The sequence below is a fragment of the Cucurbita maxima genome, unplaced genomic scaffold (assembly GCF_002738345.1).
Source record: "Cucurbita maxima cultivar Rimu unplaced genomic scaffold, Cmax_1.0 Cma_Scf00009, whole genome shotgun sequence".
NCBI classification, from domain to species: domain Eukaryota; kingdom Viridiplantae; phylum Streptophyta; class Magnoliopsida; order Cucurbitales; family Cucurbitaceae; genus Cucurbita; species Cucurbita maxima.
In genome coordinates, this window is record NW_019272025.1 from 4,557,964 (window position 1) to 4,583,928 (window position 25,965).

The 25,965-nt window shown below is 37.2% G+C and overlaps 5 protein-coding genes across 8 annotated transcripts; 2 read left to right on the forward strand and 3 right to left on the reverse strand.

Moving 5' to 3' along the window:
- Nucleotides 1–351: 351 nt before the first annotated feature.
- Nucleotides 352–5,133, reverse strand: LOC111484476 (calmodulin-binding receptor-like cytoplasmic kinase 1). 3 transcript variants are annotated; one of them, XM_023131096.1, is made up of 7 exons: nt 4,984–5,133; nt 4,524–4,830; nt 4,196–4,443; nt 3,830–3,998; nt 3,647–3,736; nt 2,660–2,958; nt 352–847 (listed from the first exon to the last, which is right to left on the reverse strand). In XM_023131096.1, exons 2-7 carry the CDS (start codon nt 4,768–4,770, stop codon nt 518–520), a joined length of 1,383 nt encoding a protein of 460 aa, XP_022986864.1. In that variant the 5' UTR covers nt 4,771–4,830; nt 4,984–5,133; the 3' UTR covers nt 352–517. The 3 variants fall into 3 exon arrangements, with proteins under 3 accessions (XP_022986864.1, XP_022986865.1, XP_022986866.1); XM_023131097.1 differs by lacking the exon at nt 4,984–5,133 and having other exon boundaries at nt 4,524–4,920; XM_023131098.1 differs by lacking the exon at nt 4,984–5,133 and having other exon boundaries at nt 4,646–4,806.
- A 2,081-nt stretch (nt 5,134–7,214) lies between these two features.
- On the reverse strand, nt 7,215–8,421 carry LOC111484536. Its single transcript, XM_023131187.1, has 3 exons — nt 8,068–8,421; nt 7,618–7,758; nt 7,215–7,511 (listed from the first exon to the last, which is right to left on the reverse strand). The coding sequence occupies exons 1-3, from the start codon at nt 8,278–8,280 to the stop codon at nt 7,359–7,361; spliced, it is 507 nt and encodes a 168-aa protein (XP_022986955.1). The 5' UTR covers nt 8,281–8,421; the 3' UTR covers nt 7,215–7,358.
- A 463-nt stretch (nt 8,422–8,884) lies between these two features.
- Nucleotides 8,885–10,862, forward strand: LOC111484453 (UPF0503 protein At3g09070, chloroplastic-like). Its single transcript, XM_023131061.1, has one exon. The coding sequence runs from the start codon at nt 9,002–9,004 to the stop codon at nt 10,703–10,705; it is 1,704 nt and encodes a 567-aa protein (XP_022986829.1). The 5' UTR covers nt 8,885–9,001; the 3' UTR covers nt 10,706–10,862.
- Nucleotides 10,863–11,321: 459 nt separating this feature from the next.
- On the reverse strand, nt 11,322–14,002 carry LOC111484451 (protein NRT1/ PTR FAMILY 8.1-like). Its single transcript, XM_023131054.1, has 5 exons — nt 13,573–14,002; nt 13,353–13,499; nt 13,058–13,275; nt 12,404–12,954; nt 11,322–12,305 (listed from the first exon to the last, which is right to left on the reverse strand). The coding sequence occupies exons 2-5, from the start codon at nt 13,459–13,461 to the stop codon at nt 11,471–11,473; spliced, it is 1,713 nt and encodes a 570-aa protein (XP_022986822.1). The 5' UTR covers nt 13,462–13,499; nt 13,573–14,002; the 3' UTR covers nt 11,322–11,470.
- Nucleotides 14,003–22,691: 8,689 nt separating this feature from the next.
- Nucleotides 22,692–25,044, forward strand: LOC111484504 (transcription factor DIVARICATA). Of its 2 annotated transcripts, XM_023131137.1 has the most exons (3): nt 22,692–23,800; nt 23,892–24,343; nt 24,648–25,044. In XM_023131137.1, the coding sequence occupies exons 1-3, from the start codon at nt 23,385–23,387 to the stop codon at nt 24,674–24,676; spliced, it is 897 nt and encodes a 298-aa protein (XP_022986905.1). In that variant the 5' UTR covers nt 22,692–23,384; the 3' UTR covers nt 24,677–25,044. The 2 variants fall into 2 exon arrangements, with proteins under 2 accessions (XP_022986905.1, XP_022986904.1); XM_023131136.1 differs by having other exon boundaries at nt 22,693–23,800; nt 23,892–25,034.
- The last annotated feature ends 921 nt before the right edge of the window (nt 25,045–25,965 follow it).

Consider the following 25,965-nt stretch of genomic DNA (forward strand, 5'->3'; position numbering starts at 1 on the left):
CGAAACATTGCTTATAAAAGTGTGGAAGCCTCTTCTTAACACACACGTTTTAAAATCGTGAGATTAACGGCAATAGGCAACAGAATAAAGCAGACAATACAAGTTAGCAGTAGGCTTAGGCTATAATAAGTAGTATCAAAATCAGACACCAAGTGGTGTGTCAATAAAAATGCTAGCCTCTAAGTGAGACGAATTGTGAGATCCTCATCGATTGGAGAGGAGTGGAACCCAACGAGAACTCTGAACCCCATGGGACAGATTTTGAGATCTTACATCGATTGGAGAGGGGTGAGCCCAACGAGACTATAGAACCTCAAATGGGTCGGGTGACTCTTTTGAAAATTGAAACGGTAAGGAAAAATGCAGCAATGTAATTGAATAAATGCTGTTTGGGGAATCTTTTGAAAATATAAAATATACAATAAAAACAGAGACTTCCAGGACTTGTTACTTAAAAGCTATGGAAAAGAGGTATGAAAAGCTTCACTCTTATCTGGAAATGGCATAAGTTGGTGACTTATACAGAATGGAATTTGCTGTACAAATCTTCATCCTCCTTATCATCAAAAGAAACATATTGGTTGTTTTTTGCATTTTGACCTGGAAATTCTGCTGAACGAATAGACTCCGAGCAAGAAGAAGATAATAATCTATCTCTATATTCCTTTCGAATTCCCCATAACTCCTCACAACAAGTTTTCATGGACGGTCGAGACGGTCTCAAGGGATCGAGGCATCGGCGAGCCAATTTGAGCGTCTTCTCCATGGTTACTGTAGATGCAGAAGTCCTTTTCAGTCTAGGATCCATGGCGATCACAGCTTCTCCATCTTTCAGCTTCTGCATTGCCTGCATCATATTGGATTTGTTTATTTTTAGGCTCATACCACAACCTTATATTTCTAAAAGTATTCATTTGTATAGTCCAAACAGATTTTACTAACCCAAAGTTCCCAACACTAGGCTTATAGTTAATACAATTTACAAAACATCTCTATATTGTCTGTTTCGCTTCATTACGTATCGTCTTTAGCATCATGGTTTTAAAACGCGTCTACTAGGACGAGATTTTCACACCCTTATAAGCAATCATTTATTCCTCTCTCCAACCGAGGTGGAATTTCACAATCCACCCCCTTTGTGGGCTCAGCGCCCTCGCTGGTACACTGTCCAGTGTCTGGCTCTGATACCATATGTAATAGTCCAAACTCACCACTAGCAGATATTGTCTGTTTCAGTCCGTTACATATCACCGTCCGTCTCACAGTTTTAAAACACGTCAGATAGGGAGAGATTTCCACACCTTTATAAAGACGGTTTCATTCCCGTCTCCAACCAATGAGAGATCTCACAGATTCTCTCCCATGATCTTTTTTACCTTCGACAAGTGAGGGGTAGATTTTGTTTATTGGCGTCCTCCTTTGTTATGCCAACCTAGAAAGGGGCGGGATAGACATCTTGACTGAAAACAAATAACTATGTTCCTATCACACTAAGGTAGATTGGAGACCTTTTCCCGACCCTTATGTCTAGGCAAGGCAAAACTGCTATAGTTCTTTTTGAGCTACTCTACCCATTAGTTTCTAGAGAGAAATTTAAGACCAGACCTCACACTACGGCAGACAACTTAAACACGTGGAATTTACTTGCATGATATGTAGAGGTCCTAAACATAGTTAGGCCAATATGCATCGGTAATTTGGTACCTAATAATGGTCTACAGTAAACAGGAACATACCATGTGATGAAGAAGATGAGTGAAATAAACACCATACTTGAAAATACATTGGCTTCATTCATGAATATCACGTATTCAAAACTAAGAGGGGGAACAAGGTGTATGCAACTCCTAATGAAATTGTCATGTGATGAGCACTTTCACATTTAAGAGGACAGAAAGAATCAATTCAACCCATAAAAACTTTTGAGTAGTTTTGTGACATCCCTATCTGTTGGAAAAGGGAAAAAAAACATTATTATAAGGGTGTGGAAACTTCTCCCTAGCAGGCGCGTTTTAAGAACCGTGAGGATGACGGCAATACGTAACGGGTCAAAATGGATAATATCTACTAGCGGTGGGCTTGAGCTGTTACAAATAGTATCAGAGCCAGACACCGAGCGGTGTGCCAGCGAGGACACTAGGCCCCTAAAAGGGAGTGAATTGTGAGATCCCACATCGGTTGGAGAGGGGAAGGAGTGCCAGCGAGAACACCGAGCATGAAGGGGATGGATTGTGAGATCCCACATCGGTCAGAGAGGGAAACAAAACATTTTTTACGAGGATGTGGAAACCTCTCCCTAGCATACACATTTTAAAAACTGAGGTTGTCGGTGATACGTAACGGCCTAAAACGGACAATAACTTTTAGCGGTGGACTTAGATAGTTACAAGTTTGCAATTTTATTCATCGTGGTGTCACAAGTTGTAGCCAGAACATAACTCTAGTGAACTAAAAGGACGTGCAGAGAATCTTCACAATGCTGCACAATGACATTTGAATATTCACTTTTAGATGCAGGGAAACTAAACTGAACAAGGATAGTCGCTATCTAGAAAATGGAAAGAAGCACCCAAGGTATTGCAGACAAGAGAATTTGATATAAAATTGCAAGGTATAAAGGATCAGAATTACGTAATGGTGCAGTTAATAAAAGACTTACCCATCTTATAGTTACTCTTTCTTTGATATCCCTCTTTGTTTCAATTGGGTGTCTTCCTGTTATGAGCTCTACCAGCAACACCCCGAAGGAGTATACATCACTCTTCTCAGTGAGCTGATAAGTCCTTAGGTATTCAGGATCCAAGTATCCAGCCGTTCCTTTAACTTGGGTTGATATATGTGTAACGTTAGAATCTTCCGCAACCAGGCGTGCAAACCCAAAATCTGCCACTTTTGCCCGGAGTTTCTCTGTGATTAGGATGTTTGTAGCCTTTATGTCTCGATGGATTATTGGCGCATCTGTCAGTTACATTTAAACATTCAGATTCAGATTCCTCACTGTTTCTTTGACTCATTAACTTAGCAACATGAGCTAGTTTGTATTTTGAAGTGATTGGGATTCTTAAGCTTCTAGCCTAATAATAGAAACGTTGATTCGTTCGTACTACAGGACAGCTTAGAACCAATAGTTCATTATCTAATACTCCTTAAACTATATGTAAGCCTACTCTTGATATGGAGCTGTAATAATCCAAGCCACCGCTAATAGATATTGTCCTCCTAGGACTTATCCCTTTCGGACTTCCCCTCAAGGTTTTTAAAACGCGTATGTTAGGAAGAGGTTTCCACACCCTTGTAAAGAATGTTTCGTTCTAGGGAGAGGTTTTTCGCACCCTTATAAGAAATGTTTTTTTCCCCTCTCCAACCGATGTGAGATCTCATAATCCACCCCCTTTGGGGGCCCAACGTCCTCGCTGACACACCTCTCAATGTATGGCTCTAATACCATTTGTAACAGCTCAAACCTACCACTAGTAGATATTGTTCTCTTTGGGTTTTCTCTTTCGAGCTTCCACTCAAAGTTTTTAAAATGCGTAGACTTGGAAGAGGTTCCCACACCCTTAGGAATGTTTCATTCCTCTCTCTAACCGACGTGGGATCTCACAGAAGCACTATCAAATGCATATTAGGAAAATCATGTGCATACCATTGTACATGTGAAGGTAGGTGATAGCATGAGCTACATCAATGGCAATGTCCAGACGCTCTCCAATCTCAAGGCCGTCTCCTCGCTTGCCTGCACAAAAGATATCAATAAACTAGATTTCTGAGTTATATGCATACATCAAGAAGATATCACAATTCAGAACGATTCACCAACATTGCTTACCATCGAGATGTTCTCGAAGATTTCCATTGCCAACGTATTCAACAATAATGATCCTCTCATCTCCTTGCTCCAGATAGCCATACAAACGTACCAGATTCAAATGTTCGATCCTTGACAGAGCTTGTATCTCATTCCAGAACGCTTTCAGCAAACACCTCTCGTTTGCATTCTGCCAAAAGTATCAAATCTGTCAAAAATCTGAACCCTAAGCATTTAATGGTCAAATTTATATTAATATGATCACTCGAATCATAGCTTTAGCAACTTTTTCCATTGTTAATTTCAAGTTCGAACTCGTGATGAACTCAACCTGTTCCATAACTTCGAGGAATCAACAGAAAATAAGTTTAAACTTGAACTTCGTACCCTTTTGGCTCGCTTTACGGCCACAAGAGAACCGTCTTTGAGCTTCCCTTTGTACACCGTTCCAAACGATCCAGTCCCAACGACATTAGCGGCAGAGAAATTGTCCGTCGCCTTATAAAGATCCTTAATCGAGAATTCCGGAGATGCGAAAAATTCGCTGGGATAGCTAGACGAGGAACCGTATGAACCATACGAATCATACGACTTCAAAGCCGACGAGTTCCTCCCGTAGCTTCCCGTCGAAAAAGCTAAAAATCAAAGAAAGCAAAATCAATCATCTAACTCGCCGAAGAACAAGCAAAACGAACCAAAAATCAAGGAAACTCACAGGAGACTTCTCTGCGAGAATTATTAGCTTCTCTGGTGCTGATTACAGATCGATCCGAAGAATTCTTCTTCCGACCGATGAAAATGGATTTAAAAAATCTAGAAACAGCCGCTTTTACGTACTTGTATGAAAGTACAGATTCATGATTCGGCTTGCGTAGGGCACCGGAACGCCGTTCGGCACGGGAGTTGGAGCTCTGCGATCTCTGATCCTGGAAGTGAGGGTCAGAGTCGTCTCTGTTCTTCATTTGTAGAACCAAAATTCAGGCGATTCTCGACTTGGAAATCTGATCATCATTATCCGCTTCCTAAAATTTAAGCAGTTGAGAATTTAATGGAGAGATGATTAGATGGAAGCATTTAATTTGAAGTTATGAAAGACTGGGCCTCTTGGTCAAGCACAGAAGGAGTAATGTTAGGGTTAAATTTTGCTTTTAGAGTTCTAAAAATACTGAACATACCAAAAAATTCCATGCTTACGGCGGCGAGATGTCGCCTTCAGCGCTTGACTTTGTCCCTCCGCTGACTGGTTTGCTTCGCCGGCCGCCGCAATGGCAATAATTCGCGGTCTTTCTTCCCGGTTCTTCTTTCGCAGTTTCTTAAGTGATTTTCTCATGGAGTAAGGTTTGTTTTTTTTATATATTAAATTACAATTTCACTTGTAAAAAATTAACGGCTATGTTTTGGCTTTGGCTTTGGCTGAAAGGACCTATTTGAAAATATCAGTATTTTGCTACCCTTTTTAGAAAAATATGTTATTGTTGTAAAATTCAAAGACGGCTATGAATCAGGGAATCATGTGAGATCCCACGTTGATTGAATAAGAGAATAAAATATTCTTTACAAGCATGTGGAAACTTCTTTCTAGTAGACGTGTTTTAAAATCGTGAGGCTGATGGTGATACGTAACGGGCCAAAGCGGACAGTATCTATTAGCGGTGAGCTTGAACTATTACAAATCCACAACGAAGACTTGTCATATTCCAATTGGTCGCAAGTTTCAAAATCTTCTCGAAAAATTTTCTTTTCCTTAGGAACAAAGGGATATGATAAGTATTATGATCAATGATATGATGGCCTAAAAAATCTTTTGTCATTGTTACTCCTGTCAAGTCGAGTACTTCTCGTAAACGCAAAATCATCCAAATATATATGAAAGCTCAACTTTATTTTTAATTAATTAATTAATTAATTAATTAATTTAATTGTAAAACCTCAAATTATTAAATAATATTTAAGATATATTGTAATTGTTTGGTCAATATTTATCTTTTTGTAAAATACAAACACTTTACCCAAATTATTAAAATTATTAATAAATAAGAATCAAAATATTAATTAATTAATTTGAGATGGGGAATTAAAAAACCAGCCTAAACTACCCGTACTGAAATATTTAAAAAAATAAATGACAGTTTATTTATTATATTTTTATATTTTAGCCTAATAATACCATTATTCCTCCAAGATATATTTAAATATTACTTTCTTAATTTTCAAACAATCGCAATCAAATCTTACCGAATATTTGACTTTTATATTCTATCCAATATTATTAAAAAAAATTATCACACGGTATTTATATAATGTTAAATTATAAATGCAATATGTACTTTAAAAATGAATGCTATTTTATTTATATTTCTACCGTAACTTTTGTTTTCACTTCATTTTGACTGTTAAAATTATTAATGAAATATTATAGCTATTAATCCATCTAATAGTTTAATTATACCAATTTCAAAAATAATAATAAAAATATAATTACTTATTGGTATTTGATTGAAATAGTTTATTTGCATTTTCAACTAAATACTAAAATATTATAGATATGACCTAAAAAGAAATATCTACAAATTCTACGATTTGTATACCGAACATTTCTTTTATAAATATTATATATTTTGAAATGCTTGTGTTACATAGTTAATTGTGTCGAAACTTTCCGACTTTATAATAATAATAATAATTATTATTATTATTATTATTATTATATAATTCAGAAAATTCTTGGTTACATTATTTTATTTTATTTTTTCCACAATTTAAGTGGTTATAATATCTTTAATTAATTTTTTAAAATAAGTTTAAAGTCTTAGAAGCCAATGGAAATTTGGAGCTCTGCAAGGGGTTGGAAATCATTATTTTAGCATCTTCTCCGTGCTCGGACTCTCGAAAACCCACATCTTTCGAATCCCATTAAGCAAAGACATACTCACCGAGCAAAATATATTCTTATTTAGAGTGAAAAATGAGCATTTGATTAACAACCGTCAATATTGACAAAAAAGAACATGAACGAAAGGCTCGAAGTATCTCTAGATTGAGCAAAAGGTAGATGAACATTTTTAGGAGTTTGAGTATTTGTGTAAGTGTAACAGTCCATTACGTATCGCCATCAGCCTCATGATTTTAAAACACATTTACTGATGGAGGTTTCCATACTTTTTATAAGGAAGGAATGTTATATATTGTATGCTTTAACCCGTTACATATCGCCTAGCCTCACGATTTTAAAACACATCTACTAGAAAAAGATTTCCTCACATATATAAAGAATGTTTTGTTTCGCTCTCCAACAAATTTGGTCTCCTTGAAGTCAGCGTTCTCCGATGTCTGACTCTATAATGGAGTTAGTGTGACTAATTTTAAAACTTCAATGAACGGAAAACTAACATATAACAAATTTCAAATGAGAGCAACCAAAATAGAATTTATACAACAGATATTACATTTCAATTTAAGTGCTGTTCTAAGTTCAAATCTCTCAACATCAGGATGCAGATTCAGAAAATATTTTTTCGATCTATAATTAAAATGGCAGCACTTACCATTTTCACAGTTTAGAGTTCACACTCGGTCGTATGCTGAACAACGAATGTCTTCCTTCTGCAACAATTTCTCCCGTTCCTTTGTTCTTAATAACCACACTGGTTCCAGAATAACGCCCTTTCTGCCCTAAGAGCCTCGACACTATTTCCAATTCATCCTGCAGATATTCACACTTCATAATTTAATTTCATTTTTCTTCTTTCTTTGTTTGATTTAGAGCTTGTGAAGTGAATCTAGGGAGTAAAGGAGAATGTTATACGCACATCGACGTCGGCAGTCGACATATACGAGATCGACATGTCGATAGAAACCGGCTCCGGTAGGGCTTCATCATAGATTATGGCGCAACCGACTTCATCCACTAGGTTGGCGATCGCACCTGAAGACAGTTTCCCCGTTCGATCCTGAAATGACAAATCGAAAACCAGAGGCGTTAGGCAATTGAGGAAAAGGACCGCACTCCCCCTCCGATTGCGTACTCAATTCAACAATACGTTGCAAATTCAATCAGTAGGATAAAATCGGCGATCGAGTGATTTGAGTGCTTGATTTGAAAAATTAGCCTCTGCTCTTTCTTCATCGACTAATTCGTTCGCAGAAGAACCGATCGTCAATCGATTTTCGCAACGTCTTCATCAGAACTAGGTCCAAAATTAGGGCAAAAAGAGTGAAATAGATAGAAAATAAAGTAACAGAGAGTTTCAGAACCATACTGTGAGGCGCGGAGGGACCTTTAGGGTACAAACGACGAGCCCTGGTTCGGAACGGTCGACTCGGATGCCTCTGAGAGCGAAGAAGGTATAGAAGCATGACTCTCCGGCTTTCCTCGGCCGGACGTCGAGTTTCTCGACGGCGTTCGCTTCCTCCTGACTCAATTCCAGAAGCTGCTTCGTCTTCTCCATGATTTCGCTTTCAATTTTCTTCATCTTCTCTCTCGAACCCTCACTGATCAATCTTGGCTATCGAGAGACCCATATTTTTATGGAATGATCCAGTGCGGTGCAGGAGTATGTAGGGTTCGGTGCTCCACTCAAATGGACGGTGGATCCTTTCAATCGCATGTGCCAACGAGATGATTTCTTGTCTGGACGTCGGATGCAAAAGGATCTGATCGATTTACATTGCTATTATTTATTAATATTTGTTTTGGTTCTCAAGTTGTCGAGCAACCTGATGACTGGATAGCCAAGTTCCAAATTGGGCATAATCATTTTTCACCCCAACCAAAACCCAAGAAACAAGACGGTTCTAGGTTGCACGTTCACACCCCAAGAAGACGCTTCCAATCAAAACACTTACCGAATCTACCCTCCATTTTATTTATAATTACAAAACATTTACTTGGTCTTGTCTATAATTATATATCTATAATTACAATTTTGACCCCATTATTTGTATTTATTTCACTTAACGTTTAAAGTATAAATTTGAGAGGAAAAAAGAAGAGTTTGCCTTTGCAAATTTGACCCACCAACTCTTTAACTAAGAAAGGGTAAACTTGTCTGCTTAAAATATTGTTTATGAAAGGGGTCTTTTCTGCAAAATCTAAACATTTGGAGGCTATTTTCTAAAATTACTCTTTTTTCTGCTACTCTCTCTCTCTCTCTCGGTAACTATGCGACATGAGTGCCTTCTTCATCTTCAGCCATGAATCTGCAGGCCAAAACTGTATCGCATCGGCTTTCCTCCTGTCACCGTCATCCTACCAAGCCAGTGACCGGATTTTGCGCCTCCTGCCTCCGTGAGCGCCTTGCTGGGATTGATCTCGATACGCAACAGGAATCGCCACTTCAGAAACACCATTCACCATTGGAGCTCCGTCGGAGCAAATCCTTCTCTGCAGCGAAGCGTGATGCCAGCATCGGGCGAATGCAGGTGCAGCATCGGAAATCGTGCGATGTTCGCTCCGGAAACTCCTTGTCGGACCTTTTCTGTCGCGAAGATAAGCCGAGATGTACGAATCAGCAGGTGGAGATCGAATCCAAGAATTTAGGTTTTGAATTGCATGAGGTTGTGGCAAATGAGAGACAATTTAGGGCATCCGGAGGGACAATTGGACCGGCTCTTGGCACGATCGACGATTTTGCTGGAGAGGAGGCTGAGTTCAAGACGGTGAAAGAGTTTATAGATCTCGAATTTCGGAGGAAGAAGAATGCAGGTCGAGATTTAAGAGAAATTGCAGGGAGTGTCTGGGAAGCGGCTTCAGTCTTCAGCAAGAAACTCGGAAAATGGAGGAAAAAGCAAAAAAGAAAGAATCTCGGTAACAATTGCAATGTAGATGCGGTGACAACAGAGGCTATCAAGTCGAGAGTGCTTGAAATTGGAGAGACTCGTTCGGAGGTTGGAGACTATGGATTGGGAAGAATGTCTTGTGATACAGATCCAAGATTCTCCGCCGATGCAGGTAGAATATCGTTGGATGATTCACGGTATTCGTTCGATGAGGCAAGGGCTTCTTGGGATGGATATCTGATTGGAAAAACTTATCCAAAGATTACGCCGATGGTTTCAGTTTTGGAGGAGGCCAAATTCCCCGGTACTGAATTTATGAAAGATGATCCTTCTGATGAATCAGAAGGCTCTCCGAAGAATGTAGGAGATAAAATCCCTGGTGGATCGGCTCAGACTAAAGATTACTATATGGATTCATTGTCTTCTCTGAGGCGGAGGAAGAGCTTTGATCGTTCAAGTTCACACAGAAAGGGGGCATCGGCGGACTTTGATGACTTGAAATTAATATCAAACGCAAAGGTATCTCCTGCAACTACAGAGTTATTCTATGGTGCAAAGGTGCTACTTACAGAGAAAGATTTGAACAAGTCTCGCTCAAAAGCCACCAGAGATGGCGATTTGAGTGGCACTGATGTTACTTCCAAAGATTCTGTTCTTGACGCAGCTGGGATTGACCGAAAGACGTTCAAGAAGGTGCATAGATGGCGTAAAGTATTAAGTGTTCTTGGTATGATGCATAAGCGAAGTGGTGAAAGCAAGTCTGATGATGAAGAAAGTTGTGATCAGCCTATTGCTGAGTCTTGGGAAAAGCTGAGGCGTGTTGCTAATGGCGAAGCGAACTCTTGCGTTAGCCAGAAGCTCATTCGAAGTTACAGCGTAAGCTGTCGAGATCGGAGCAAAGTAGCTGGATTTAATGGTGGGAATGATTTGAAACTGAACGGTTCGAGGTGGAGAGACGATTTTACGTTGCGGAGGAATCGGAGTGTAAGGTATTCGCCAAATAACTTTGATAATGGCTTGTTAAGGTTCTATTTGACACCATTGAGGAGCCACAGCAGAGGCAAACCAGGAAAGAGCAGGCCAAGAAGTTCTTCTTTCAATGTCAAGCATGTCGTGTAAAAAGGTTCGTCCCTTCTTCTTCCGGGAAAGTTTCTATTATAAACATTATATAGACTAGTTGTTCTCGTTCCTTAGATAAAAGTTATGATCTTATTACGAGATGGATAAAGCTGGAAAAGTGAAATCAATTTCAGTTGCTAATTGCTTTGTGTTTAGCCAGCGGCAATCCGTTTGTAGCCATTATTAAGATATAAATGTAACGACTCAAACTCACTGCTAGCAAATATTATCTTCTTTGAGTTTTTCCTTTCGGACTTACCCTCAAGATTTGAAAACGAGTTTACTAGGGAGTGGTTTCCACACTTTTATAAGGAATACTTCATTTCCCTTTTCAACTAAGTGGGATTTCACAATCTAACTTCATTTCCCTTTTCAACTAAGTGGAATTTCACAATCTAACTCTGGGAGGCTCAGCATCCTCGTTGGCATACCATTCGATGCCTGGTTCTGATATCATTTTGTAATTGTCCTAGCCCACCACTAGCATCTTCTTTGGGCTTTCCTACCAGATTTCTCTCAAAGTTTTAAAACGTGTCTAGTAGGGAGAGATTTACTACACACCCTTATAAGGAATGATTCATTTCCATTCCCATTCCCATTTCCAACTAACGTGAGGTCTCATAAAACTTTTGAATCTTATAATTTCTTGTTTGAATATGAGTTGCATTACATACGGATAAACAAGTACTAAATTTACTGACAGAATGTTGAGGCTGTTCTGTTTTGCACTGTTCTTCAGTGTGCTATCCATACTTTCTACATTAATCAGCGAAGGGTTCCAAGGGGCCTCTTATACTTGTACCACTTAGCTATGAAAAGATAGGCAATCAAGTTTTTTACACTCAAGATCACCAAGAGAAAAAAGAAATAGTGTATATGACCGTAGTTCAAATTGTCTGGTATCCATCCAGGACTTCCATCTTTAGTGCTGAATTTGGTGACAATAGTCACAAGTAGAGAGCTCAGGTAGTTTCCAAGTGCGACGGTAGTGAGCGAGAGAGCCGAGCCAAGACTCCTCATGGCGTCGGGAGCTTGCTCGTAAAAGAATTCTAACTGCCCAATGAAGGTAAATACTTCAGCACAACCAATAAGAAAATACTGAGGAACTTGCCAGAAGATGGACATGGGCATATGGTCAAGTTCATAGTAGTTGTGCCTTCTAACTTCTCGAAGCCTCACAAGTTCTAAGATAGCTGCAGATAGCATAGCTATAATTGAAATAAACAGGCCAATGCCCATTCTCTGCAGTTGAGTTATGCCGTTCGGGTGACCGGTGTATTTTCGAGCCATTGGAACTATGATTCGATCGTAAACCGGTACCCAAAAGATCACACTCAATGTGTCAAAGATGGAGAGAGATGCAGCAGGGATCTCAAAGTTGGGGCCAATATGAGCATCCATTTTGTCACCTTGTAATACAAATAAAGTGCCCATTTGACTATACACAGCAGCGAATACGATCCCTGTTGCCCATACTGGAAGCAACCTTATGATGGCCTTTAGCTCCTCTACTTGAGTCACAGTGCAAAGCTTCCATGGATTTACTGAGCCCTTTAACATCTGATCTGATTCAAGCTCCACAGCTGCCTTGTCAAAGAACCTGACAAAGACAAGGGGATGAGCGTTTCTTCCTCAATACATATTGCGTATTAACAATGGACATTCTTACATCATTTTGGTTTTCAATTATAAACGAACCTGAAATCATCTGTGTGGTCGAGTTTGCGGCTTCCTACGACAGCAGACTCGTTATCGGTTGTCTCATACAGGGCCTTGTTTTCAGGTACTTTTACTTCATATTTTCTAAAAGACGCCACCACGACCTGACATATACGTGTAAAAGGACTTCCTCCAGGTTTCTGGTTTCGATACAGCCGAGTCCCCGAAAAGAAACTCACCACAGCAATCGCCATAGCCATGGCTGGAATACCAAACCCCCAACCCCAGCTCACATTTTCTTGCACCCAAACTAGCACAGAGCTTGCAATTAGAGCACCAACATTGATTGAAAGATAGAACCAATTAAAGAAAGAGCTCTTGTGCTTCTTCTCAGTTTCATCAGCATCATCAAATTGATCTGCTCCATAAGACGAAACGCAAGGCTTTATCCCACCAGTTCCCAACGCAATCAAGTACAAAGCCACAAAACACACTGCACTTTGAGCAGCCGTCGCATGACAATCATCTTTAGCAACACAAGTAGGCTTTAAGCCAGGCACTGAAGCTGACAGTGTCAAAAGTGTCATCCCCTGCATAGACCAATCAATTCCAGTATCCAAACATGTCAAAAACACGACATTAGGAGCATCAAAATCGTGTTTCGAAGTGTAAAATCAAATTGTTAGAACTCACAATCACGTAGACGATGGAGAAGGCAGCAATAGTCCGATATCTACCTAAGTAGGCATCAGCTAAAAACGCTCCAATCAAGGGGGTAATGTAACAGGTTCCACTCCAATTATTCGCATTTTTTGAAGCTGTAGCACTATGCTGATTCAAATGATTCTTAAAGTAAAGCACCAGGTTCGAGCTCATTCCATAGTAAGCCAATCTCTCACAAAATTCATTTCCTATTGAAGAATCAACCATTAGTTAAGATTTCCAGTTTGAATCTCATCAATCCACTTTCCCTACAAACAAAAATTACCTAAAATAAAGGGACAGGCCTTCCAGGTTCCCGTTTTGGTTCTAACAGCCGGATCTCCACGGTAGTCCACTGTTCCATCTTGCGTGTAAATACTATCTTCTTCCCCCATGGATAACCTTCAAGAAACTCCTTCCGCAGCCGAATAATCTGATACTTCGACAGAATTTCAGAAGAAGAAAAAACACGAAGAAGAAGGAGAAAATTAATTGGCGAACATTACCTAAAGAGAGAACCGCATCCAGAAGGAACAGAGAATCAATTTGAGGAGCTTTCTTTCTACGGATTCATTTAAGATAACGAGTAGAAATCTTACTGTTGAGAGTTCACGCATTCAAAATGGAAATGAGGAAGAAGGAGAAGTCCAATGTAAACGCAATGTGGTGGGGCAAGTGATTGAGGAATCCATTAAAAGCATTATTAACAAGAAGACCTAGATCTCGGCAATTTGGCATTGCTTGCATCGCTAAAATTGACGGCGATAGAATAATCAAAACCAAGAAACAGAGTGTTTGAAGAGCTTTGTGCGGATTGGATTGGTTTGGACGTCTGGATCAGCGTGGAATCAAAGGTACTGTTGAGATGGCGACCTCGTGTTCCCATTCGCAGAACAATTTGGCCTGCATACCCGCTGCGTTGATCACTTACACTAACACAAGACGGGAAGCAATCCTACTTAAATAGTTTTTTAAATTATTAATTTTAATTTTAATTTTAATTTGACGTGTACTTAAAATTAAAAATTTCGAAATTATTAAAGACGGGAAGAAAGTGGAAACCAGCTCAGCAACTTTCCAAAGCTAGAAATAGAATATTCCACCAAAAAAAATAATTATAGTCTTCCTTGGACTTTCTATTTGAATTTTCTCATTTAAAAAAAGTACTTTTTTTAATTAAAAAATACACATTAATCATTTATTTCCAAAAATCTTTTATCTTTTTAATTATTTTACGTTATGTAATGGCACGTCAGCCGCCTATTGGACTTTTATCCTGTCCAGCCCAATCCAGCTTTAACGACCCAAGAAAAAGCTCACTAGGCCCAACATGATTCTTTTATGGGCTTTCTTTCTCAACTCCGGCCCATTATTTTTAGTTGACATTCATATTTGAATGTCACCTAAAAATAATGCATTTCTACGCACACATGATATAATATCATGTTTGTGACGGGGCCTCGAGATGACCCGACCGACTCAACGGGTGAAATTTATATTAGATTTGCTGATATTTCAACGAACGTATATTCATAAACCATAATTCTGTTTTAATTTAATAGAGAGATTTAAATATTCTATCTTTAAAAATATTAATAATTTTTCATCCTAACCTATTTATCGATTAAACCCAATTTAAAATAATATAATTATCAAACCGCCAGTGTGGGTTTCCACACGTGAGAGTAGCACGCGCGCACGTGGGAGGAGTTCATCACACGCTTTCCAGGATGCCTTAGAAATCTGAATCACAATTAGCCTGTCTTTTGTCAACTTTTGGAAAAAGGAAAGGCAGGGAGGGAATCTTTCCTTAAATGGAAAGGGCCCACACCCCATTTTTAATCTATTAAATTAAAATGCCTTTATAAATTATATATTTTAAATGCCCTCTTCTCCCGATTTACCCCTTTGATATACCCAACAGACACATGGGAACCACCCCCAAGAAAATACAAAAAATAAAAAATAAATCCAATTAATTATTAATATTATAAAAAAAAAATTAAATAAATAAATAAAAACAACTATTTAAATCGCTACTTTTTAGGGAAATTTTATGATAATTTTCACTGCTATTTAATGCATATTAGTTATAAATATTTATATAAATAAAATATAATCCTAAGTCATAGGATGATTGATTTGATAACTAAATTAATGAATTAGGTTTAATTAGTTTAAGTTAATTAAATTTGAGGAAAATAGAATTATTGGGCTCACATTATTTTAAAATTTAATTTATTATTTAATTCTCACATTTCCAATACTGATTTTATTTTAGTGCTTTCAAATTCTGAAGGGTCGGCCACCAACCCCTGAAATTATTTATTTTGTCTTCATTATATTTAAATAATTAATAAAAATAAAAGGGTATACCAGTAAATATATATAATATTAAAAAAAAAATGGCTTATGTTCCCTAGAGCGTGTGCGCATGCAATAGAAAAAGAACCAAAACCCAATTTAATGAAATATTACCTGTAATTTTTTGTATTTTATTCCAATATTATATGCTTCAATTTCAAGCTTTTTTATTATTATTATTATTTTATTAGTTTTAAATTATCCTTCCACATTTTCAACAAAAATGAAATTAAATAAATAATTCATAGAATTAGTTATTATTGTTATTATTATTATAAATATTTAAAATTTTTAATTTTGACTTATTTTGGAATCTAACATTAAAAGCACTTGGGAACCCAATTCGGTAATCAAACCCATAACATTTGAAAGCAATTCCACTCAGCCAATAACTTTTACATTATATTTTATTAAGATAAACCAAACACCGTTTTTACTTTTACTTTTACTTTTTACCTTTCACAAAAATAACATTATCCAAAATTTATCTCCAACTTTGGGTTGTTTAAGGATGTAACTGTAATGCTATTTTTTAAAATTATATAATTAAATTACAAATTTAATATCCAACTTTTAAGGTAATATATTGTTTTTAAAAAGTTTTAATTTGTCAAAAAATTTATCAAAAATAAATTTAAAAATTTTAAATTACAAAAATTTTAAAGGCTAAATAAATAAATAAATAATTGTGAGAAATAAATCCCTATTCGATCATGATCCTGTTTAGCTAATAAAGAAAAAAAATTGTCCTCATTTTTTATTTGAACGGAGATTTTTCATACCATTTTAAATGGGTCTTTACATAATCTATAAATTGTTAGATGAACACAACTCTCCACAATTGTATGATATTATCCACTTTGAGCATAAGCTCTCATGGGGTCTCTACATAATTTATAAATTGTTAGATGAACACGACTCTCCACAATGGTTCACTTTGAGCATAAGCTCTCATGGCTTTGCTTTGAGCTTCCCAAAAGGTCTCATAGCAATAGAGTTAGTATTTCTCACTTATAAACTCATGATCATTCCTTAATGGAATTAGCCGATGTGGGACTCAACATAAATATCACTAAACGATTTAATATATTATTCTATGGGTCATACAATTTTTTAATTTTTTTATAATATTTTTGGAGTTGAAATGGACACGGTGGCATTTGGACACGTAGGCAAGAGGGAAGGGGAATTGAATTAGGTGGGAGATTCGAAATTCCAATTAAAAAGAAGAAAGTGATAAATGATAATCGCGTTCCCGTCGGGTTTCCCAGTCAACCAATACAATGACTTCTTGCAGCCGACAGCACAAACGCATCTGTTTCGGGCCCCGTTTCCCTCAATTATCCGACCCATTTATTTATTTATTTTTTTATTTTTTTAAATCATTTAAAAAATCAATTTATTACGCTTAAAATCTATGAAAATTAATAATTATATCCATTCAAATATTAAAAATTTAGGTTAATTAATTTAAACATTTTAAAACTACCAGGCTGGAATATTTGAGAACCAAATCGGATAATATCTACTTGTGATTGATTTGAATTGTTACAAATGGTATTAGAGTCGGTTACCAGAGTTTGTAAAGAAGCTAGTTCGGGATTGATTTCTTAATGAAAACGAATCGATCGCCCCTTTCATTCTAGGGTAACAGAGAGATCGTGTCATTCGAGTCTTTTTTTCATGCTTTTCTTGGAGGTCTAAAGAAAGCTCCAATCAATAGGATTTTCTTAATCCTTGTGAATGTTTGATTAATCCACCACACCTCAATGGTGTGAAAGTTATCTTATTTATAATCAAATAAATTACAAGGATATGGAAATAGTAATAAATGGAAATAACAATAAATGGAAAGATACCTATGATAATAAAGCAAATATTAGATATTTGCTTTATAATAAAATATCAAATATAATATATATGGTAAACTATAATTTATTACTAAATATCCTTAACACCCCACCGCAAGCTAAGCGTCGGATTTAAACGAACGTGAAGCTTGAATCTGAAAAATTCAAAGAGGTTGAGAAACACTTTTCTTGAAGAAGTCAACAACCTGGTTCAGAGGAGGCGTAGAGAAACACTTTCTTGGCCATCGAAAATTGCAGAGGAATCGCCGCTCAGCGGCAATGCTGCCTTGGCTTCGGCGAGAATATGTCTAACCCATGAAGAGGGATTGTCGCTTAGCGACGATGCTGCCTTGGCTCTGGTGAGAATATTTCTAACCCCAAGAAGTAGAAGGGGAAACCTAAAGCAAGGGACAAAGACAATGTTGAAGCCTGAAGAGTCGCCACATTGGGCGAAGGAGCCAATTTTGGCGAGAAGGGCAGTCGGAAGAGTCGCCTCATCGGGCGAAGAAGCCAATTTTGGCAGGAAGGGCGGCGGCAACTTGGTTGGCGAATAGGCCAGTGCGGCACCCAGATTTCGAAGGTAAATCTCTGCAAAAGGTTGATAGGTTTAGGTTAGGGTGTATGTGAAGGATGAAGGTTGATTGGGAAGAAAATGAGAGAGACTATATTGGCCAAGGGGAAAACCGATTGGGTTGGAAAAGGTAAGGTTGTATGTACAGAGTATGACGAAAAGTGATTTGGAGGTCAATAGGGTGGAGCCGAAGAGTAATCAATCGGCTCCGCCTGCGGCAGCCATGAAGACTGCCCCTGCGGCGTCAAATCCAGCAGGGGTGGTGGAGAAGAAGATTAGAGAATTCAAAAGCCATTGAAAAGAAATGATCGGGGTTGTTAAACCGAGAGGGCTCTGATACCATGTGAATGTTTGATTAATCCACCACACCTCAATGGTGTGAAAGTTATCTTATTTATAATCAAATAAATTACAAGGATATGGAAATAGTAATAAATGGAAATAACAATAAATGGAAAGATACCTATGATAATAAGGCAAATATTAGATATTTGCCTTATAATAAAATATCAAATATAATATATATGGTAAACTATAATTTATTACTAAATATCCTTAACACCCCACCGCAAGCTAAGCGTCGGATTTAAACGAACGTGAAGCTTGAATCTGAAAAATTCAAAGAGGTTGAGAAACACTTTTCATGAAGATGCTAACAACCCGGTTCTTGGCCATCAAAAATTGCAGAGGGATCGCCGCTCAGCGGCGATGCTGCCTTGGCTTCGGCGAGAATATGTCTAACCCATGAAGAGGGATTGTCGCTTAGCGACGATGCTGCCTTGGCTCTGGTGAGAATATTTCTAACCCCAAGAAGTAGAAGGGGAAACCTAAAGCAAGGGACAAAGACAATGTTGAAGCCTGAAGAGTCGCCACATTGGGCGAAGGAGCCAATTTTGGCGAGAAGGGCAGTCGGAAGAGTCGCCTCATCGGGCGAAGAAGCCAATTTTGGCAGGAAGGGCGGCGGCAACTTGGTTGGCGAATAGGCCAGTGCGGCACCCAGATTTCGAAGGTAAATCTCTGCAAAAGGTTGATAGGTTTAGGTTAGGGTGTATGTGAAGGATGAAGGTTGATTGGGAAGAAAATGAGAGAGACTATATTGGCCAAGGGGAAAACCGATTGGGTTGGAAAAGGTAAGGTTGTATGTACAGAGTATGACGAAAAGTGATTTGGAGGTCAATAGGGTGGAGCCGAAGAGTAATCAATCGGCTCCGCCTGCGGCAGCCATGAAGACTGCCCCTGCGGCGTCAAATCCAGCAGGGGTGGTGGAGAAGAAGATTAGAGAATTCAAAAGCCATTGAAAAGAAATGATCGGGGTTGTTAAACCGAGAGGGCTCTGATACCATGTGAATGTTTGATTAATCCACCACACCTCAATGGTGTGAAAGTTATCTTATTTATAATCAAATAAATTACAAGGATATGGAAATAGTAATAAATGGAAATAACAATAAATGGAAAGATACCTATGATAATAAAGCAAATATTAGATATTTGCTTTATAATAAAATATCAAATATAATATATATGGTAAACTATAATTTATTACTAAATATCCTTAACAATCCTCCCTTCCCGAAAGTGAAAGGAAGAACGTGAAATTCTTTTTCCTTTCTTCCGCAGGGACCAGGAGATTTGAAACACTGCAAGACACTAGTCAAAGTAGGGTTAGACCCTCTTCATAGAAGGCGCGTTAAAAAAACTATGAGGTTGACGCCACCCCGATTGGAGAGAAACAACTAATTATTTATAAGAGTCTGGAAACCTTGTTTTAGCATATACGTTTTAAAACTGTGAGGCTGACAGTGATATGTAATGGATCAAAGCAGACAATATCTACTAGCGGTGGGTTTGGATTATTACAAATGGTATCAAAGTCAGTCACCAGATGCTGTGAGGCACTAGTCGGAGTAGGCTAAACTCTCTCCTTAGCATACACGTTTTTAAATTGTAAGATTGACAACGATATATAATGGGCTAAAACGGGTTAAAGTATTTTTCTTTAAAGAATATTTTTTTTAGTAAATGAATAATATAGGCTTAATTATTCACAATAAAAAAAATTATGAGACGATAAATATATATATATATATATATATATATTAAAAAACATAGCTCTTTATGGACTTATTTGCTTACTTATTTTTCAAAATTAATTATAAAAACAAAAACAAAAATTTGATTTTTAAAAAATATTATTGAAAAACCGTTAAATAAAATATTATTTTTTGGACAGAAAAGCAGAAATAAAATAAGTACAATATTTAATTAAGCATTTAAAAATGTGCATATAGTTTCAACCCAACCGACATAACAATTATATTAATATATAAAAGTCAGAAATTTTTTAATTTAATAATTATAAATAAAGACCGCATTAAAGTTGAAGCGTTGAGTCCAAATTGTGAAACAAATTCGAATAAGAGGGGACCAATCATTTGCAAAGTACGAGAGAAGTAAATTAATGTAAAATTAATTAAATTAATTACCAAATTAGTGCCTTTTTATGTATAATTTTGGCTGCACTTTCATGTTGTACTAATTAATCCCATCCCCCTCATAAAGCAATTCCTAAGTCTATAATTAAATAGTAGTTTATTTAATGTAATAATAATAATTATTATTATTTATTTATCTAGATCTAGCTTTAAATTATTACAAAGATTCAATACAGAGTGATGTTTTTTTTCATATAATATGTTATTTTATTACGATAATAATATTTTAATTATTTATATTTTCGACTTATCGTCGTGTGTATTGTTTAGTTGTATTTGTGGATGAAAGTCCCACATCGACTCATTTAAGGAATGATCGTGAGTTTATAATCAAATAATACTCTCTCAATTGGCATTAGGCCTCTTAAGTAAAACCATGAGAGCTTAGGACCAAAGTGGTCAATATCGTACCGTTGTGAGGAGTCGTGTTCTTCTAATTTGGTATCATATCAGATTGCAACTCCACTTGCCGACCCACCCATACCATATTTATTTTATTTTTATTTTTTTTCATCAAAATTGCAAATGAAGAGTAGAATAATTACCCTTTTTCAATAAAGTGGGGGGAAATGAGAGAGAAACGACAGTGGTTCACATAACAAGGGGACCACTTTGGCCCTCGCTTGCATACACGACACGGAATGGGTCTTGTCCTCCCCACGGGCGTCACACTTCCCTTCCATGTTATTTTCACATTCTCACAATTTTAAAATGTGTTCAGTAAAGATAAATTTCTACTTTCTTTTAAGAAATGTTTCATTTTCTTATTCAACCAATGTGAGATCTCATAATCTACTATTTTGGAGGCACTGCGTACTTACTGGCACACTGCCATTTGTTTGGTTTTGATATAATTTGTAATAGCCTAAGTCCACCGCTAGTTTTATTGTTGACAACCTCACAGTTTTAAACGCATATGTTAGGAACATGTTTCAACACCTTTATAAAACATGTTTCGACGTGGATCTCACATTCTTGTTACTATATCACTTCGAAAAATAAATGTTTTTTTTTTTTTATTAAAATGAAATTTTAATTATAAAATTTATATTAATTTAGTTATTTTATTAGTTCGAGTAATCTAAAGCTAGGGATTACCGCTCTCACTTAAATAGATATCAAAAATTTTATTTACTAAATTATGCTCAGATTAATAGTTGGCGGCTAGATCAATTTCGAGCCCGACCACCACTGTAAAGAGGACGGTCGACACGGAGGGGATTGGCTGGTCCACGCTTCAATTATGTGAGCTTATTTGATCCAATGCAAACATGGACATAATTGGGAGTTCATGTGCATACGTGGGACACACTCATTGGTGGTGACCATTATCTACCTGGACCATTTGTCTTCGACTTCATTGTGTTCCTCCCATTCGGCCAGTGAGGCAACGACATGTGTAGCATCGAGAGCCGTTGATGAGATAGATTCTCGAGATCGTGACCCTTAAGTAGTCACAATTATGTGAAAGACTGCCCAATGAGAAGCCTGGTCCATTTCGGACCCCACAAGTGGTCCTCACTCTATCAACTTGCATGATATCAATCAGAGCCGTTGTTTTGAATCTGTTGTCACTTCTACGAAGAGAGGAAAAGGTTAATTTTCTAAAAGCCAATAAATAATAAATAATAAATAATATTTTAAATGATTTTATAAAATTATCTAAAGATATTTATTTATTATTTTAGAATAAATGTAAAATTGAAAATAAAAGCTTAAATTATAAACAATATTCTTTAACTTTTACCTTTGTTAAAAAAAAAAAAATATTGCTATTTTCAAAATTACAATATTGCCCTTTACATTTATAAACGTTTTAATAACCATTTTTATAGTAAAAATTCGTCTAAATGATATATAAAAATTAGTACCTAAAACAATGTGAGAGTGACCTGTGACAATCCATATTTTCCTGTTAGATCAACGACACATAGTTATAAATAATAATTTCAAAACGTTTATGAAATGTTAGGGATAATATTGTAATTTTCAAATAAGAATAATAATATTTTAAAAGGGTATTGTTAGTAATTTAATAATTCATATAAAAATGTATTTATAAATTTAAATGTGGAGTAAAATCAATAAATTTTTACATTTGTGAGGCTCGTGTCCTAACAAAGAACATGTGGGCCTTCCTTGCTAAGGGCACACACATTGATTATTTTATTTAATACATTTAGAAAATAGAGAAATAAATATAAAATTAAAATTTATAATTAAAAAGAGGGAAAATTTTAATTTTTAATTTTTTCCATTAAGTTGGAAAATCCACGTGGCAACCAAATCCACCAATCATATCTTAACACCTTCAAGCTTTCTTCTCTTCTTCCTTGCTCTGTTTCGTTCTTTCTCCCCTTCTTCTTCTTTCGCTTAGATTCATTCCTTGAAGCTCTCTCGCGCTCTACTGCTTCTGCTTTTCCTCTTTCTCTTGTTCTTCGCTCTGTTTCAACCAAAAAGACGAAGAACAATAAAGCAATTCCAATCCGTTATTTCCGAAGCTTTGAGGTCGGTTCGGTCAGTCTTCTTCCACTCCGATTCTCCTTTTTTTCAGCTTTCTTTTCGATTCCTTCTTCCATTTTCCCGGAAAATTTTAGCCGCTTTCTCGGTGATTTTCCTGGAAAATTTGTTCATCGGATTCTGTTTGGACTGAAGTTTTGGAAGTGCTGGTTAGTGTTAGGGTTTAATCGATTGAAGTTAGAGCAATACTGATTGATATTGTTTTTGTTGATTTGGTTTGATTTGGAAAGCGGCAGTGACTTTTTTTCAATTGGTTTGGAAAGTGTAGATTCCTCAGAGTACGTTTTCACAGAAAAAAAAGTATTCTGATTCCGTTCAAATGCTTGTTGATTTAACGCCCTTATTGTCGAATTCCTATTGCGAAATATCCGCCTTCGTCTCGCCCTATTTGCTGCATTTTCTCTCTGTGTTCTTCCTGTTTCTTCTCTATTTAACAATTCTAAATCTCTTCCCCCAAATTATGAAGAACATGTTTGAATCTCTTTGAATTGTATCCTAAAATTGAGAGAGAGAGATTCATGAAGTGGGAAATGGAAATTCTGTCCCCTCCTGTTTCCTCCATGAGTTGGAGCTCTGGCGATGGATTGAGCTCGAGATGGACCATTGCTGAGAACAAATTGTTCGAGAATGCCCTGGCTATCTTCGACACCGATACGCCTGATCGGTGGCAGAAGGTTGCGGCGATGATCCCTGGAAAGACGGTTGGGGATGTGATCCGGCAGTATAAGGAATTGGAAGCTGATGTTAGTAGTATTGAAGCTGGCTTGATCCCAATTCCTGGTTATGATACTTCTCAATTTACATTGGATTGGGTTAGCAGCCATAGCTATGATGGATTCAAGCAATCGTATGGCCTCATCGGGAAAAGATCGTCGGGGCGGACGGCCGATCAGGAGAGGAAGAAGGGAGTTCCATGGACGGAGGAAGAACACAAGTAAGTGTTGATTTTCACTCATTGTTTCTGTTGAAATCATTTTGAGGTGTCTTTTGTAGTTTGAATTTGGAATTGGTAAACGAATTTGCAGGCTGTTTTTGATGGGGTTGAAGAAGTACGGAAAAGGGGATTGGAGGAACATCTCGAGAAATTTTGTGGTAACTAGAACGCCAACTCAAGTAGCTAGTCATGCTCAAAAGTACTTCATCAGACAGCTCTCCGGTGGAAAAGATAAACGGAGAGCGAGCATCCACGATATAACCACTGTCAATCTCAACGACACGAGAAGCCCATCACCCGAAAACAAGAAGTCACTATCACCGGACCACGCAGGCGTGCTCTCACGCCACTCGAATCCATCCTCCACCGTGCCTCGGAATCCCTTCAATTGGAACCACCATCACCACCAACAACAACAACACAACGCCGGTGGAGCAGCCATGGTTTTCAACCACTCCCATGGGAATGTTTTCATGTCTCCAGGCACTTTCGGTGTCAACTCCTACGTCGGGGTTCATCTTCCCGATCACAATCTACAAAAAGGTGCTGTCAACGAACCCTTCATTGGACCCCAAAACATGATCTTTCAGATGCAGGCTGGCCATTGCTTTCCCCATGGATAGTTAAATTGAGCTTTTTTCTTCTTTTCGAAATGCCAACGCCGACGCCGACTCCGACTCCATTGTCCTCTTTGAGCTTTCACATTCAGAATATAGTTTGTAATCTTAATTTCTTGTCATATACTTTTTAATACAACTCCATATCTTTGAAGAGGACAGGATTGAATTCATTTTCCTTCTGGTTTTCTTTTGGGTGTCCATAAAAGGAGCTTCTCTGCAACTTGCAGATTCTGTGTTGGGAGGACAAGGCATTTAGAGATGGGCAATGTGCTTTGCTTACTCCAATGAAAAATGCTGTCCAAGGAAGATTCTTGTCGATAATTCGACTCGACATTCACTATTGGGACTTCGACATGGCTCAGTTCGGCATAAAAAACCCGTCTTCTTCTTCAGTGCTAAGCTGAACAAAACACCTAAACCGGGGAAAGTTCAGCAAAGAGCCTTCCTTTTAGACAATACTCATTGTATGCTCATATCAGTCATTGTCTAGTTACTATTAAGCCTGTTGTTCTTGCTATGCATCTCTGAAGCATTATTGATACTCATCTGTCAGTTTCTATGTCAATTGTTGAGTTTTTTGAACAATTCTTTTAGTGAATTTCAAGCATTGATATCAATTTGGTATCCCATTGAATCCTCTCTTTCTCTTTCTCTCTCTAGGAGCTCATGAGCTAAAGCTGATTATGAATCCACTACACGAGCATCGTATGCTTCAAACTCTATTTATTTTATTGTAACGAGATCTTTTTGGAATATAGATCCTCTTACGAACGGAAAGATCCATTCTAAGTGTGATTAGATAACTCATAATCTCCCTCCCAACTTAAGATTCAGATTTGATTACCCTTTACATTATTTTAATCATTCTTTTTATTAGTTTAGATTTTGATACAAATCCTTTTTCATATCATAGGTCTTCCCTTGCTCCACACAACTCAAGTGGCCCAACTTCATCTTCAAGAGAATCGTGTTGTTATTTTATTTAGATTGTATCTAATTTGAGAATAATTTTATCGGATCAAAATACCAAGCCTTTAATAATAATATAAATAACTTTAATCTTTAGCCACTAGATTTTATGAAGTTATTCGAGCTACACTTGTAGGGTGAGTAAACATCAATGACGGGAGTTAGCATAAATACATAGTTAAGTCATTTGCGACGGGAGTTAGTAAAAAAAAAATCCACAATGAGATATTGCTAGTGTTTGTTCCAAATAGCATCGACAAAGAACCGACAAGCTATAATAAAAAACCTTCGGGACAGAGTTAAGGTTAGGTCCTGAAACCATTCATAGAGACAAAATTATCCAACTTCTCATGACTCTATACATTATTGCAACCAATTCTCACTAACATTTCACGAAAACCCTAAATTCAAATCTCGACACTTATCCTACTAAACATAAACAAAATACAAACGAGAGTTTATTCAGGTGATGCAGTAAACTGACAATGTCAGTGAACAAAAATCTTCATATCACACAAATACGAACACAACTCACGTAAATAAAAACATCAACTATTAATCTAAAACACGATAGGT